The sequence below is a fragment of the Megascapheus bottae genome, chromosome 28 (genome assembly GCF_031878675.1).
Source record: "Megascapheus bottae isolate mThoBot1 chromosome 28, mThoBot2.hap1, whole genome shotgun sequence".
NCBI classification, from domain to species: Eukaryota; Metazoa; Chordata; class Mammalia; order Rodentia; family Geomyidae; genus Megascapheus; species Megascapheus bottae.
In genome coordinates, this window is record NC_143536.1 from 2,747,144 (window position 1) to 2,763,102 (window position 15,959).

General features: G+C 42.4%; 1 protein-coding gene across 12 annotated transcripts in view; it reads left to right on the top strand.

The window, feature by feature from the left end:
* Positions 1–124: 124 nt before the first annotated feature.
* Mphosph9 (M-phase phosphoprotein 9) overlaps positions 125–15,959 on the top strand; it is a 38,529-nt gene continuing 22,694 nt past the window's right edge. For 3 of the 12 annotated variants that reach the window (XM_090319909.1, XM_090319911.1, XM_090319916.1), the window contains exons 1-9: positions 127–280; positions 5,273–5,425; positions 7,447–7,536; positions 8,029–8,552; positions 10,569–10,695; positions 13,824–13,914; positions 14,199–14,305; positions 15,039–15,164; positions 15,326–15,765. In XM_090319909.1, the coding sequence (XP_090176035.1) occupies positions 5,369–5,425; positions 7,447–7,536; positions 8,029–8,552; positions 10,569–10,695; positions 13,824–13,914; positions 14,199–14,305; positions 15,039–15,164; positions 15,326–15,765 (1,562 nt within the window). In that variant the 5' untranslated portion in view covers positions 127–280; positions 5,273–5,368. Of the gene's footprint in view, positions 281–5,272; positions 5,426–7,446; positions 7,537–8,028; positions 8,553–10,568; positions 10,696–13,823; positions 13,915–14,198; positions 14,306–15,038; positions 15,165–15,325; positions 15,766–15,959 lie in introns of those variants that run through there. The other 9 variants (XM_090319913.1, XM_090319917.1, XM_090319914.1 and 6 more) reach the window with 7 other exon arrangements.

Sequence of the window (15,959 nt, forward strand, 5' to 3'; positions counted from 1 at the left end):
AGGCAGCCAATCACAACGGAGGATTTGACCGCGCCCCCTTCCCCCCTCCCTGCCCGGCTCACGCCCCCTTGACGTCAGGACGGCTTTCCTCTTTGCCGCCAGCCGCGCGCCGTGGAAGCGGGAGGTCAGTGCGCGCGCGGCGTCGCCCCCGAGACTCCGCCCCCTGAGGAACAGCCAATCCGCAGGCGAGACGCCGGGCGCGTGCACGCTCCCTCGAGTTTAACGGTCGCGAGAGGCAGGTCGCTCGATGTTCACACCCGCTGTGGAGTCAGCGGCCCAGGTAAGGGACCTGGCCTGCGGCGGGGAGCTGCTGGCTGCGACGGGATCCACCGGGCTTCTTTTTGTGGTGGTCGCCGTGGGACTTGAACTCCGGGCCGGGGCGCTGTCCCTGAGCCCGTCAGCTCGAGGCTAGCGCCCTACCGCGGCCGCCGCGGCGCCACATCCGCTTTTCTGGTGGTTCATTGGCGTCTCAGGGCCTTTCGTGCCCGGGCGGGCTTTGCCCCTCCATGCTCGGATCTCAGCCTCCTGAGGGGCGAGGGTTACAGCGAGAGCCAGCGGCGCCACCGCGCGAGCGCCTTCTCCACGCCGGCCCCCTGAGCAGCCTTGCGAGCGGAGGGGCGGACGGCGGCGCTGCTGGGCTTCTTTCCTTCTTTCTTTTTTTGCGTGTGTGGCTCGGACGATGCTCAGGCTTCTTGTGGGACTCCGGCCGGTGGTGGTTCTCCTAGGCCCCCGCGGGTGTCTTTTCTCTCTGTTGGGCTCTTCACCAGCCCCCTGCTCTGACCCCGTGGCCGCCTCCAGAATCTGGGGTCCGGCCTGCACACTTGGCCAGCCCGCCCTCCCTAAAGAGGGCGCCTAGGTAACTCTGCAGTTGATGAGTCGTTCCCATTCCCCAGCTCCCATTTTCGCTACAAGCTGTGGGACGGGATGCAAGTGTTACTTTGTGACCGGGAGACAGAAACATGTGTCTGTTCCTAAAGTCTTGTCAGCTTTTCAGGTTTTTAAAAAGAATTATTGATGAGTACGGGGCTTAGAGCTACGTAAGTCAGACAAAGGGCACATTTCTTGGCCTGGGAGAGCTGTGGTAGAATGCTGGCCTAGTATGCATGAAGCCCTGGGTTCAATTCCTCAGCTCCACATAGTGAAATTATGGGGGTCATGGGGGCTTGTTGCTGGCCGGGGCACCGTCCCTGAGCTCTCTTGAGTTCATGGCTACCGCACCCTATCCTTGAAATGCTAGAGTTTTGTGTAATGTATCATGCCCTGGTATATTTTAGATCTGCTTTCCACATAGGACTTGATCTCTATGAGTTTGGCTTATCTCCCTTAACATGATTTGTTCTAGGTCCATCCACGTCCCTGCAAATGACATATTGTTTTTTCTAATGGCTGTGAGAAATTCCATTATGTATAGGTACCATATTTTTGGATCCACTCTTCTATTATAGGGCATCTGGGCCGTTTCTACAACTTGAGTATTAAAAATAATGCAGAAAAAAACATGAGTGTGCAAATGTCTTTACAGTAACAAGGCGTGTGATGTTCTGAGTAGATACCCAGGAGTGATATAGTTGGGTTGTAGGGAAGACCTATGTTTAATTTTTATTTAATTCAAAACTTAATGAGCAGGGCAGATACTGTTACATAAATTAGGTGATGAGTACATTTGCTTTTATTTTATTTTTTTCCTTTTTTAATATTTTTTATTGTAATTAATAAAAGGGTTACATGATATTTGCCAGATAGAAGGTGCATTAATTCACATATATTGATACCCTTTCGTACATTTGCTTTTAAACACTTACCCCATCACTTATTTTTTCCTGCTTACCTTTCCTACTATGTTTAGGTCCCCCCCTCCCCCCCATTCCTGGAGCTTGAACTCGGTCTGAGCACTTCTCTGAGTTTCATTTTCAAGGTTAGCATTCTACCATTTGAACCATAGGGCCACTTCTGGCTTTTTTGTTTATGTGGTACCAAGGAGTTGACAGGCCTTCACAACACATGCAATCAAGCCCTCTACCACTGAGCCACACTCCCAGCCCTGTGTTTAGCTTTTTGAGGATCCTCCAGATGGCTGCCAAGAGTAATTGTACTAGCTCACATTCCCACCACCAATAAGTAGGGTTCTTCTTTCTCCACGTTCCTGCCTACATTTGTTGTTGGAATTCATAATGTAGGCCACTCTTAGCTGGGATGAGATGGAATCTTGGTTTTTGTTTTTTTTTTTGTTTTGGATCGGTTGTGGGGCTTGAACTCTGGGCCCGTGCACTGTCCCTGAGCTCTTCTGCTCAAGACTACTGCCTACCCCTTGAGCCATAGCACCAATTCCAGTTTTCTAGTTAATTGGAGATGAGTCTCTCTAAGTCTTTAGTGCCAGGGCTGGCTTTGAACCAAAGTCCTCAGATCTCAGCCTCCGAGTAGCTAGGATTACAGGTGTGAGCCATAGCGCCCAGCTTAGAGGTTTTTTTTTTTATTGTTGTTGTTTTGTTTTATTTTGTTTTGCCAGTCCTGGGGCTTGAACCCAGGGCCTGAGCACTGTCCTTGGGCTTTCTCAAGGCTAGAACTCTACCACTTGAGCCACAGCACCATTGCCAGCTTTTTCTATGTATGTGGTTCTGAGGAATCTAACCTGAGTCTTCGTGCATGCTAGACAAGCACCTTAGAGATGTTTTGATTTGCATTTTCTTTATTGCCAGGGATGGTGGCATATCCTCATGTGTCTTTTTGCCATTCTTAGCTCTTCTTCTGAGAAGTCTCTCCTTAGTTTCTTTGCCCATTTAGTGATTGATTCAAAGCCTGAGCACTGTCCTTGGGCTTTCTCAAGGCTAGCATTCTACCACTTGAGCTATAGCACCACTTCTAGCTTTTTCTGTGATGTGGTACTAAGGAATTGAACCCAGGGCTTCATGCATGCTAGACAAGCACTCTACCACTAGGCTACACTTGCAGCCCTGAATTTGTTTTTTTGATCACATCTGCTGCTCTGTCTTTGGTTGAGATAAGCCCACTTACTTTTTAGATTTTGCTTCCTGTATTAGGTTCTTTTCTTCCCTTTCTTCTTCCCCTCTCCCCACTCTCAGCTCTCCTTCCTTCCTCACATCCCCTCTGGCTCAGACCAGCATTATTGAATTTCTAGTGGCTTTCCATTGGGAATTACTTCATCTGGCTTAACTCAGCCCAGGAAATAATGGATGGAGTTGTCCATCACCCTGAGGTGGGGGGGAGGGGAAGTGTGTCTGGTGAACTCAGGTTCCGGGGACTGAGAGCAAGGTGAATGGTGTCCAAGTGTGCTCATTGCCATTTTCAGTGGACGGGGCAGCCCCTGACTTTCAGTACTCATTTGTCATGGAGCTTCTGGGAAGGAAGAATCTACTTAGATCAGGTTTCCCTTAGCTTTCTGCACCTATCCCTAAAGGAAGTGTTTCCTTGATCTGATCTCTTTCTTTTTTCTTTTTTTTTTTGGGGGGGGGGGCGGGTGGAATCTCTTTTTAACCACTTTTTTTGTCTCTTCACCCTGCAGTGTTTCATAACACTAGGCCATAAGTATTGTGAATCTAGAGGAACCAGAAAATGAGATTATTAAACTTTAAACTTTTCATTTTGCAAGCATTATGGTTGTAAGTTTTCTCTCTCCTTCCTTCCTTCCTTTCTTCTTTCCTTCCTTTCTTCCCCACCTGACCTTTGTCTCTTCTCCTGTTTGTCACACTTGCTTTTAATATATATATGTACATATATAAAGATAGCAAGATAGATAGATAGATAGATAGATAGATAGATAGATAGATTTATTGCCAGTCCTGGGCTTGAGCTCAGGGCCTGAGCACTGTCCTTGGACTTTCTCTGGGCTAGAGTTCTACCTCTTGAGCCTCAGCACCACTTCCGGCTTTTTCTGTGTATGTGGTACCGAGGAATCGAACCTAGGCAAGTACTCTATCTCTAGGCCAAACTCCCGGCCCCTCTCTAATATTTTGAGACAGAGTCTCATATGAAGTTGAGGTTGGTACTGAACTCACCATCTTCTTGCTTCTGCCTCTTAGATTGCATGTGTACCATTAGCATCTTTCTTAAAATGCATGAATTTCTTAAGAAGGAATTTACTCAATTTACCTCTACATACCCAACTCAGTAACATTTTAGTTGAGCAGTCAAATAGTTTGTTTTGGAAGAAATAAACATGCACATGTGGGCGTGGTGGTGCGCACATGGGATCCTAGCTACTTGGTAGGTTGAAATTGGGAGCATCAGAGTTTCAAGTTAGCACAGGAAAAAAGTTCACAAGACCTCATCTCCGTAAAAAGCTGAGTACAATGATTTTTTTTTTTTTTTTTTTTTTTGGTCGGTCACGGGGCTTGATCTCTGGGCCTTGGTGCTGTCCCTGAGCTCTTCAGCTAAAGGCTACCACCGTGCCCTTGAGCTTGGGCACTGTCCCTGAGCTCCTCACTCAAGTCTACCACTCTTCCCCTTGAGCCACAGCCCCACTTCCCATTTTCTAGTGATTAATTAGAGATGAGAGACTTATGTTCTTTAGTGTCAAGGCTGGCTTTGAAACAGGATCCTCAGATCTCAGTCTACTGAGTAGCTAGGATTACAGGTGTGAGCCACCCACTTGGCTAGCCCCACATTTTATTTCCAGTCACTTGGTGGCTCTTGTGGGTCCACTTTCAGTGGTTAGATTTAAATGTACTTTAATAATTTGAGTTATACCTTTTGGATGTTTATACAAATCTGAAATAAACTTGTTTGGTAAAGCTGTCTTTAGAAAAAAAAGTGTCATTTTATACACTAAGTAGGCTAAATCAATCCTGAATATTTGCTGCTCATTTGGTTGACATAACTTTCATTCAAAGATAGCATAGAGTGATACACATCAGCTTATCAGCAAATTAGAGGGATCCAGAGAATAAGACTTGACTGTAAGTCTGACAATGGAGAGAATCTCCCCACACAATGGAGGGCTGTTCTTAAAATGGGCCAAAAGGATCCTCTAGAGGAAAATTTTATCACAACTTACTTGCTGCTGATACTCTGTGGTGTGTTCTCTTCTGTTGAAGTTTTCTGATATGTGTGTGTGTGTGTTTTGTGTTTTTTTTTAAAGTAAGTGCTGTCATTTTACTTTTCTGTACAAACCAATCAGATTTTTCGACAAATGAAGTGACATTAGAAGGATTAAATGTTAGTGATTTTGTACTGTTCTACTAAATCTTGAACTACTGAACTATTCAACACTTTGGAAGAATGCAGAAAACAATTTGAATTATTTATGTTTCAACAGAAGTAGTCCCCACCTTAGTACAAATGGGGTATCCTCTTTCTCAGGGAAGATTAGATCGACTGTCATTCAAGGACAGCTAACATACCAACCTCTTTGATGCAAGAGCTACAGAGTAGTGGGAAGACTGATTCAGAACTTTGGAAAAACTGTGAGGTATTTTATTTTATTTTATTTGGGGGACTTCTACCAAACACTAAATTATTAGAAATTTCTTTCCAGATGCTGGGAGTTTGGCCTAGTGGTAGAGTGCTTGCCTAGCATGCATGAAGACTCGGTTTCCATTCCTCAGTACTACATACATAGAAAAAAACCAGAAGTGATGCTGAGGCTCAAGTGGTAGAGCTCTAGCCTCAAGCCCAGGACTGGCAAAAAAAAAAAAGAAGGAAATTTCTTTCCAGACTGGTGCTCAAGTGGATATATATACCTACATATGTATTTATATATACATACACATATATATTAATTAAATTGTTATTATAATAAAGGTTATATGTAGAGATTCAAGTCTATTAATTAGGTGAATGACATTAAACAGATCCTGGAAGATGGCTTAGTGGTAGGGTGCTTGCCTAGCATGCATGAAGCCCTAGATATGATTCCTTAGTACTACATAAACAGAAAAAGCCAGAAGTAGCGCTGTGGCTCAAGTGGTAGAGTACTAGCCTTGAGGAAAAGAAGCTCAAGGACAATGTCCTGAATTTAGGACACTGAATTCAAGCCCCAGGACTCTCTTACACACACACACACACACACACACACACACACACACACATGTGTATTTTCTTTTTTTTTTTTTTTTTTTTGGCAGTCATGGGGCTTGAACTCAGAGCCTGAGCACTGTCCTTGGACTTTTCTCAAAGCTATAGCACTACCACTTGAGCCACAGCACCACTTCCAGCTTTTTTCTATGTATGTGGTACCGAGGAATCGAACCTGGGTCTTCATGCATGCTAGACAAGCACTCTACCACTGGGCCAAACTACCGGCCCCCACACATGTATTTTTGTGAGCTGGAGGTGTGACTTAAGAGCGAAACAAAAAAAAAGAATGCTAAGTTTCTTTTTCTGCATTTTCACATTTTAGTATTTTTTTGGTATTACTATGGTTTGAATTCTGGGACTTGAGCTTGCTAGACAAACACTTTATTGCTTGAGCCACACCTGCAGGTAAGTGTGTGTGTATTAAAATTGCCTTATAAATTTTATATTGTTACTCCTTTTTTTTTTTTTCTCACCAGTGCTAGGGTTTGAGCTCACTTGCTTTTAAAGTGCTTCTCTCTCTGTCTCTCTAGTCCTGGGGCTTGAACTCAGTCACTGTCTCTGAGTTTCTTCTGCTCAAGGCTAGCACTCTTACCATGTGAACCACAGCACCACTTTGGGTTTTTTTCTGTTTATATGATACTGAGTAATTGAACCCAGGGCTTCATGTGTACTAGGCAAATACTCTACACCTAAGCCACATTCCTAGCCCTATTTTATCTCTTGAGATAGCCCTTGAAACTTTTTTCTTTGTTTTATCAGTTGTGGGACTTGAACTCTGGGCCTGGGTATTGTCACTGAGCTCTTCAACTCAAGGCTACTGCCCTGCTCTGTGAGCCACAGTACCATTTCCGATTTTCTGGTGGTTAATTGGAGTTAAGAGTCTCGTGGACTTTTTTTAGTGCCCAGGCTGGCTTTGAACTGTGATCCTCAGATCTCAGCCTCCTGAGATTACAGGTGTGAGTCACTGTGCCCAGCTGAAACTTTTTCTTTTTCTTTTTTTCTTTTTTTGCCAGTCCTGGGCTTGAGCTCAGGGCCTGAGCACTGTCCTTGGGCTTTCTCAAGGCTAGAGCTCTACCACTTGAGAGTCAGCACCACTTCCGGCTTTTTTCTATGTATGTGGTACCGAGGAATCGAACCCAGGTCTTCATGCATGCTAGGCAAGCACTTTAACCACTAGGCCAAACTCCCAGCCTCTGAAACTTTTTCTTAAAAGCTATTTCTGTAGGGCACTTGCTTTAAAGAAAAACACCCCTTTAAAAAAAAAAAATCCCAAAAGACATTCTTTAATGATCAATGGATCAAGGAAAGTTGAAAATACAGGAGAAATTAGAAAAAGTCTGTTTCTCACTGGAGGATTTTTCTGTGAAATAATGGGTTAATTATTTTTAACTAAGATATTTTATAATTTAATAGACCAGGTGGTTACAGTTGTTCCATTTGGTGGAAAAGCAATGCCAGGAAAAGATAGTTGCTCAGCAGGAACAATTCCACAACCAAATTCAAGTAAGTTGCCATTTGTATTTTTTTTTTATGACTATCCTATTTCCCTAAATATAATGTCCTCACAATTTATATGGTAGCATGCATCAAAATTTCTTCCTCTCAACTTGGCTTAGTTGTATTTTTTTTTTTTTTTTTTGCCAGTCCTGGGTTTGGGCTCAGGGCTTGAGCACTGTCCTTGGACTTTCTCAAGGCTAGAACTCTACCACTTGAGCCTCAGCACCACTTCCGGCTTTTTGCTATGTATGTGGGGTACTGAGGAATCGAACCCAGGTCTTCATGCATGCTAGGCATGCACTCTACCACTAGGCAAAACTCCCAGCCCCCCCATTTGTATTTTTTAATTTTAAGATTTTCAGAAAACCAATTCATATTATCACTTTTATTTATAAACTAGAGCCACATTATACTTTGAAACATCCTATTTCCCTAGCATTTATAAAAATGTGATGCTGAATATACTTTCTTACTCAGATCTATAAATTTTCTTCTCAGCATATACAGGAGGAGATAAGAAATTTAGTCAAGTTACAGACCAGTAATGTTTCGTGGACTTCCTGTGATAGAAATTCTTCCAGCAAACAAGTATCCTCAAAAAGTCAAATGGGTTTTGTCTCTGAAAACAGTGAGAGAAATGAGTCTGTTACTAGTTATCCTGAGCCCAAGGAACCTGAGCTGCAACAGGAAGCTTGCATGTCCCAGCCAGATTCCAGTGTGGACAGTAGCTCAGTGAGCAGTGGATATGGCACCTTTTGTGTCTCAGAATTGAATACCTACAAATCTAAAGGCCCCATAGAACTCATGGAGCACACGAGAGTTTCTCAGGGCCAGTATGGAACACCTGTTGTGCAGATAGAGTCATCTGGTGGTGGTGCAGAAAGAAGGACTTTTTACACACAGGCCCCTGAAGAGTTTTGTTCATCTTTAAAGAAAGAAAATTCCACATTTCCTGGTGAATTTGAACACAGTTTTCTTGGTGAAAATAAGATTTCTGAAGTATACAGCGGTAAAACAAAGAAGTAAGTGTATTTGCTCCATCATTTCAGGGGAATAGACTTGTTACATTTAGAATCTAGTAAAACCGGGCATGGTGGCTCATGCCTGTAATCCTAGCTACTCAGGAGGCTGAGATCTGATCAAGATTCAAAGCCAGCCTGGGCACTAAAGTCTGTGAGACTCTTATCTCCAGTTAATCACCAGAAAACCGGAAGTGGCACTGTGGCTCAATGGGTAGGGTGGTAGCCTTGAGCAGAAGATCTCAGGGACAGTGTCCAAGCCCAGAGTTTAAGTCCCAAGACTAGACACACACACACACACACACACGCACACACGCAGGTACACACGCATACACATCCCACTTGTTCTGTTTACATGTGGAAAAAACAAAATGCAGTGGATATTAATAACCTGACTTTCCTCCCATTTGCAGTTATTAGACTGTTAAAACTCCTTTTTTTTTTTTTTCCCCCAGTCCTTGGCTTGAGCTCAGGGCCTGAGCACTGCCCTTGGGCTTTCTCAAGGCTAACACTTTACTGCTTGAGCCATAGCACCACTTCTGGCTTTTTCTGTGAATGTGGTACTAAGGAATTGAACCCTGGTCTTCGTGCATGCTAGGCAAGCACTCTACCACTAGGCCAAACTCCCAGTCCAGACTGTTAAAACTCTTAAGGTAGAAGCTCTCACCAGAAAATACCTCACATATTTTCTAGTCATTGTAAATTTGCTTGAAGTTAGAGTATAAAACTGTCTTAATAGGTGAATTTTATCATGTGTTCATGTGATTTGAAACAAAAAATTGTATGTATGCATAAAGTTTTTAAAAATATGAAGAATTTCTATAAATTTAATGATATTTTACTTGATTTGGAACTTTTTAGTAAAAGATATTGTGACTGGATATAAAAGAATAATATTGTGGTTGGTGAGTTTGGCCTAGTGGTAGAGTACTTACCCAGCATGCATGAAAACTCAGGTTCAGTTCCTCAGTACCATGTACAGAGAAGAAACCGGAAGAAATACTGTGGCTCAAGTGGTAGAGCTCTAGCCTTGAGAAAACCCAAGGACAATGCTTAGGCTCTGAGCTCAAGTTTCAGGACTGGCCAAAAAAAAAAGAAGAATATAAAATTTTGTTTTGTTTTGTGCTAGTACTAGAGCTTGAGCATATGCCTTCATGCATGCTAGGCAAGCACTCTACCACTAAGCTACATTCTCAGTCTTTTAGACCTTTTTTTTGGCCAGTCCTGGGGCTTGAACTCAGGGCTTAGGCACTGTCCTTGAACTTTCTGCAGGCTAGCGCTCTACCACTTGAGCCACAGCATCACTTCTAGCTTTTTTTGTGTATGTGGTACTAAGGAATTGAACTCAGGGCTACATGCATGCTAGGCAAGCATGGTACCACTGGGCTACAATATGGCCAAATTTTGTAATCCCATTTCCTGCCTGGGTAACAGGAATTGTGTCTGTCTCTTCCATTTCTCTTTAACCCTGTTATGCTAAAACAAATCCTTTCTAAAACCTGTTTTTATTGATTATTTCTTTAATTTTTTGCTAGTTCTTGGGCTTAACTTAGGGCCTGAGCACTATCCCTGAGCTGCTGCTGCCCTTTTTTTTTTCTTTTTGCTCATGGCGAACACCTGACCACTAATGGACATTCATAGCCCTAAAACTTTTTGTGTTTTGTCTCTGAAATGCATCATCAGGAGTAATGTATTTAGCTTTAGGGTAGTACTAGTGTCATCGCTAGTCCATTACTAACAAACGTTCTTTCACAGTGGAGACTAATACTTGAAGAGGCCAGAGTGGTGGCTTTTGTTCTATTCTATGACTAGTACATAGTATTAATTACTATTAGTCATTTTGTTTAGTTGGCCTTTGGTCATATAAAATAAAAAATGTAGGTAAATAAAATAGAAAACTATCATTGTTCCACTTGAGAAAAACAAAGCATTTCTCCACAGAGGAAGTGTTCGTTGTTTTTGTCCTTACAAGTGAAGAGCAGCATAGAAAGAAAGAAATTTTGATTTTCTCTTGTTAAGTAGTAAATCTATAACATCGTGGGCACAAAAGCTGAAGCAGAACCAGCCAAAGAGAGCACAAGCAGAAGATGGAGGCTCAAGATTGAAGCAAGGACGTGAGCAAGGCAGAAAACCTCCTGTTGAGAAAGTAGGTGATGCATCGTCTTCTTCCTGGTGGCTTTGCTACTGGCGATCATGTTGACTATGTACAGACTGTAATCATTAAATTATTAATTTGTTTATTTATGCATCTTTTCTTGTTTGATGTCTCTGTGGCCTTTTTTTTTCCCCCTTGGCATTGGCATTTAATTGCAATGCTTTAGAGTTGCTTACCTTGCTTGCTCTGCTGGTAATTTAACATTTGATCCATACCTCTAATCCTAGCAAATATGAGGCCCTTAGTTCAAATCCCAGCATTGCCAAAAAAATTAAATGATGCCTTTATTTGATATGATAGTATGAAAACATTTGGAGACTTGGGGTAAAAAGTGCTTTTTCATTACAGCAGAGTTATATAAATGGAGTTGTTTTTTTTTTTCCAGTCCTTGGCTTGAGCTCAGGGCCTGAGCACTGTCCTTGAACTTTCTCAAGGCTACCACTTGAGCCTCAGCACCACTTCCTGCTTTTTTCTATATATATGGTACCAAGGAATCTAACCCAAGTCTTGGTGCATGCTAGGCAAGCACGCTACCACTAGGCCAAACTCCCGGCCCTCTTCCTTCCTTCCATCCTTCCTTCCTTCCTTCCCTCCCTCCCTCCCTCCCTCCCTCCCTCCCTCCCTCCTTCCTTTCTTCCTTCCTTCCCTCCCTCCCTCCCTCCTTCCTTCCTTCCTTCTTTCCTTTCCTTTCTTCCCTCCATCCCTCCCTCCCTCCCTCTCACCCTCCCTTCTTCCCTTCCTTCTTCCCTTCCTTCCTTCCTTCCTTCCTTCCTTCCTTCCTTCCTTCCTTCCTTCTTTCCTTCCTTCCTTTCTTTTTCTTTCCTCTCTTTCCTTCCTTTCCTCTTGGTCATGGGGCTTGACTACGTGCTTACCATGAGCTTTTTCACTCAAGGCCAGCTAGTACTCTACTAATTTGAGCCACAGCATCACTTCTAGTTTTCTGGTGGTTAATTGGAAATAAGAATCTCACAGACTTTCCAGCCCAGACTGGCTTTGAACCATAATCCTCAGATCTCAACTTCCTGAGTAGCTGGGACTACAGATGTGAGCTCCTGGTGCCTGGCTTGGCCTTGAACTCTTGTTTGGCATCTGCCTTTCAAGTGCACATTTATTACAAATGTATGTCCCACATTGCCTAGCTTATACCTTTATTTTATTGTATTTATTTATTTTTAGTGCTGGGTGTTGAACCCAGGGTCTTGTATGTTTTAAGCATGTGCTCTATCCTGAGCTCTACTTGCAGCCCTGAGATGGGTCCAATTTGGGTTTGTGGTTATGTTCTTTTCCTCCCTTTTTAATTTTTCCTTTTTCTTTAGGGAAATGATTTTTTTGTTATTAAGTCATTTTTTTTTTTCAGTCATGGGACTTGAGCTGGCCTGGACATTGTTTCTGACCTCTTCAGCTCAAGGCTACAGCCTTACTCTTGAGCCACAGGGCCACTTCCTGTTTTCTGGTGATTAATTGGAGATAAGAGTCTCAGGTCCTTTTGTGCTGGGGCTGGCTTTGAACCTTGACCCTCAGATCTCAGCCTCCTGAGTAGCTAGGATTACCAGCGTGAGCTACCACACCGGCCTCATGGACTTTTTTTAATGCTTGGGCTGGCTTTGAACCACAAGCCTCAGATATCAGACTTCTGAGTAGCTAGGATTACAGGTGTGAGCCACCATGCCAGGATTTGTTATTTGGAGAAATCAAGCTTTGCTGTTTCTGAACTTGAAATGGTCTTGAGGTCCCACTCTTCTTACCTACATAGTCTGGTTTCTTGAAAGTAGGAATTTACATCTTCATTTGAGCATTGTTCTTTCCAGTTATTTTCAGTTTCATACTTTTCAAATTAATTTTGGGATTAGATTTTCTTTTAGTATACTACAGGCTTATTTTGGATAATAGCTGCTTGGAAGTGCATCTTGATACTGTATTATTTAGCATTCGATTTCTCAGAGTTCACATTGTTCTTTGTTTCCTGGGCCTTTTGTCTTAGACAGCCATGACTTTAAATTCACAGGCTGAAGGACTTCATGGATGTTTCTAGTATACAAGGCACTAGACAGCTAATTAAAGGCCCTTGTGTCAGGGGTAGGCCTGCTCTTCGGCTCTTCAGCTTTACATTTATTTGATTGGCTTCTTTTAGTTATGGGGGAGGGGTTGCTGTTTTATCACATGTTCACACTGTACTTCAATCAGTCTCATTCCTTCTATCATACTTGCATGCTTTTATTTGTATTCTTGTTTTCGCCCTTGCTTGTCCATTGCTGTGTGTCTAGAAGCTGTGTTTAGGGAGCTCAGTGTAGAGCCATCCAGTGTGCTGAACTTTGAACTTAGAATTGTGTCAAGAAGCCCAGAGTGGTGGCTCATGCCTGTAATCCTAGCTACTATGGAGACTGAGATCTGAGGATCAAGGTTCAAAGCCAGCCCAGGCACAAAAGACCCTAAGGCTCTAATCTCCAATTAACCTCTAGAAAACGGGAAGTGGGGCTTGGCTCAAGGGTAGGGTGGTAGCCTTGAGCTGAAGAGCGCCAGGACAGAGTCCAGGCCAAGTTCAAGATCCATGACCCACAAAGGGAAAAAAAAAAAAGAATTGTGTCAAGACTGAATATTTTATTTTCAAGTATTTGACTTCTACTCCTCTTTCCATGGTCTCTTTAATTACTGTAGAAATCTAGACAGGAAAAACAACTACTTGATATTTGCATTATTAATTTGTAGTCCTCCCAGTTAATTTGAGTTATTGAATTTATAATGATAAAAATGAATCGGAGCCATGTGCTCATGGCTCACACCTGTAATCCTGGCTACTCGGGAGGTTGAGATTTGAGAATGAAGGTTCAAAGCCAGTCTGGGCATGAAAGTCCGCTAGACTCTAATTTCTAATTAATCACCAGAAAATCAGAAGTGGTGCTGTGGCTCGAGTGGTAGAGTGCTAGCCTTGAACTGAAGAGCTTGAGGACAGCGCCCAGGCCCAGAGTACAAGCACCACAACTGATTAACACAAAATGTATATATTGGTAAGGCATTTTATCTAGGGATGTAGCTTAGTGGCAGAGCACTTTCCTAGGTCAACAGTGTGAGACTGTTGGATTTTAGCTGTCTTAACAATCATTTTCTTTCTTGAATTGCAGTCTGATTTTGCCGCTACTCCACTTCCTTGTTCTTTTTACCTCAGTAAGCCAGATGAAAGTCCAAATTCTTGGGTGTCTGATTCAGGAACAGGTACGGAACTTTTATTTTTTAAATTTATTTTTAAATTTATTTATTTATTGCTGGTCCTGGGGCTTAAACTCAGGGTCTGGGCTACCTCTTGAGCCACAGTACCATTTCTGGCTTTTTCTTTCATTCATTCTTTTTTTTTTTTTAGTGGGTCATAGTGCTTTAACCAACCAAGCCAGAATTAGTTCCTTCCTATTTTAAATTTGTTTTAGGTAGAAATAAGTTTTTCTGAAGGTGTTTTTGTTTTTTTCTTACTCTCTTGTGTTCAACATGTTGGTGCACATTAGGACTCACTTACTGGAAACTGGAAGACAAGGACATGTATCACGCCTTGCCTGAAGCTTTGGAGAAGGCGCTTTTGTCCTCCTCTTCTGCAGAGAGCCCCCCAGGCCAGGTAATATGAAAGTACATTATGTAGTGTGTTTTTTGTGTTTTAAAATTGTGTTAAATATGCTAATATACAATGTGTTTTTTAACTTCTAGTATTCTGAAAAAGCATGAGCTTGAAGTTATCCTTATCCGCTTTCAAATTTTGTCTCTAGTTGTGTGTCAGTGGCTTATAACTGTATTCATAGCGACTCTGAAGACTGAGCTCTGAGGATAGTGGTTCAGATCCTGCTCTGGTAAACAAGTTAATTAGCAAAAAACTGAAAAATGGAGTCATGGCTCAAGTGATAAAGGGAAAGCTGAAAGTGAGGGATGCTCAAGTGGTAGAGTGAGGGGAAAAAGTTATTGGAACATTCAAGATTCAAACTATATTAGGGACTATCAAGGATTTGATTCTTTTGAAGTTCTGATAGGCTACTAAATAATTAGGGTACACATTAAACCCATAATATTTGTCATTCGGAGGTAGGAAATCCTGTCATTATGAGATAGCCTCCTGAGAAATGACTTCTGAACTTACTATTTTTCCTTTGATATTACTGAATTCAGAGCTTTCTGCTTGCTAGCAGCATTCTACCACTTGAACTACATTTATAGCCCCAGAACTTGTATTATTAATCTGACAGTCCAGCTTTTCATTTTATTTAAGGTCTTTTTAAACTTTTTGTAGTGCTGATATTGATATCAGCTATTTCATCAGTGATAACACCATTTAAATGATTTTGTTTCATATTTTTAAGTCTAAAACTAGTAATGAGATGACGCTACCATCATTGAAGGATATTTATCATAAAAAACAAAGGGAAAATATTCAGTTACCTGAGAGGAATCTTACTTCTGCTTCCAACCCAAATCATCCACCTGAGGTAACGTCATCATTCTGCTAGTGGAAGTGCAAGATGCTCATGACTTTGACTTTCTCATAGCTGTGTTTCCCCTGGGAGATCTAAGGCCTTCTTACTTAAAAGTAAGCAAACCAACCCAAGTACCAAGGGCAGCATCTTACAGGTGTCTGTCTTACTTCTAGGTCCTGACTTTAGATCCAACATTACATAGGAAGCCAGATCAACAGATTTCTGGGACTCAGCCACCTGGCTTCTTGAATGCTCATGGTGACAGAATATCCTTTTCACCCGACTCTGTTCTGCAACCGAGTATGTCTGGTCACTCTGACATAGACTCATTTTCACAAGCAAGTAATAACGCTTCTCCGTTATCCGGGTTCCCAAAATATCCTTCAAATATGAAAACATCACCAGTGGACTCTTGGAAAAATAACGTGTTCCAGAGTGAAAGTAGGACCAGTTCCACATTTCCTTCTGTATATACTATCACTAGTAATGATATCTCAGTCAACACTGTAGATGAAGAAAACACTGTCAATCAGTCCCAGCTTCCCGGTACAGCCAACAGTGTCCCAGAATGCATTTCCTTGACTTCCATGGAAGATCCTGTGGTGCTGTCTACGTATGTATTTCAATGAATGGTTTGCAATATTTATAGCTATTTCTGTGGTGTGGGATTGAATAATGAAATGATTTTCTTTTTTTTTTTTATTGGTCATAGGGCTTAAACTCTGGGCTTGGGTGCTGTCCCTGAGCTCTTCAGGTCAAGGCTAGTGGTAGCGCTCCACTACTTGAGCTACAGTGCCACTTCCTGTT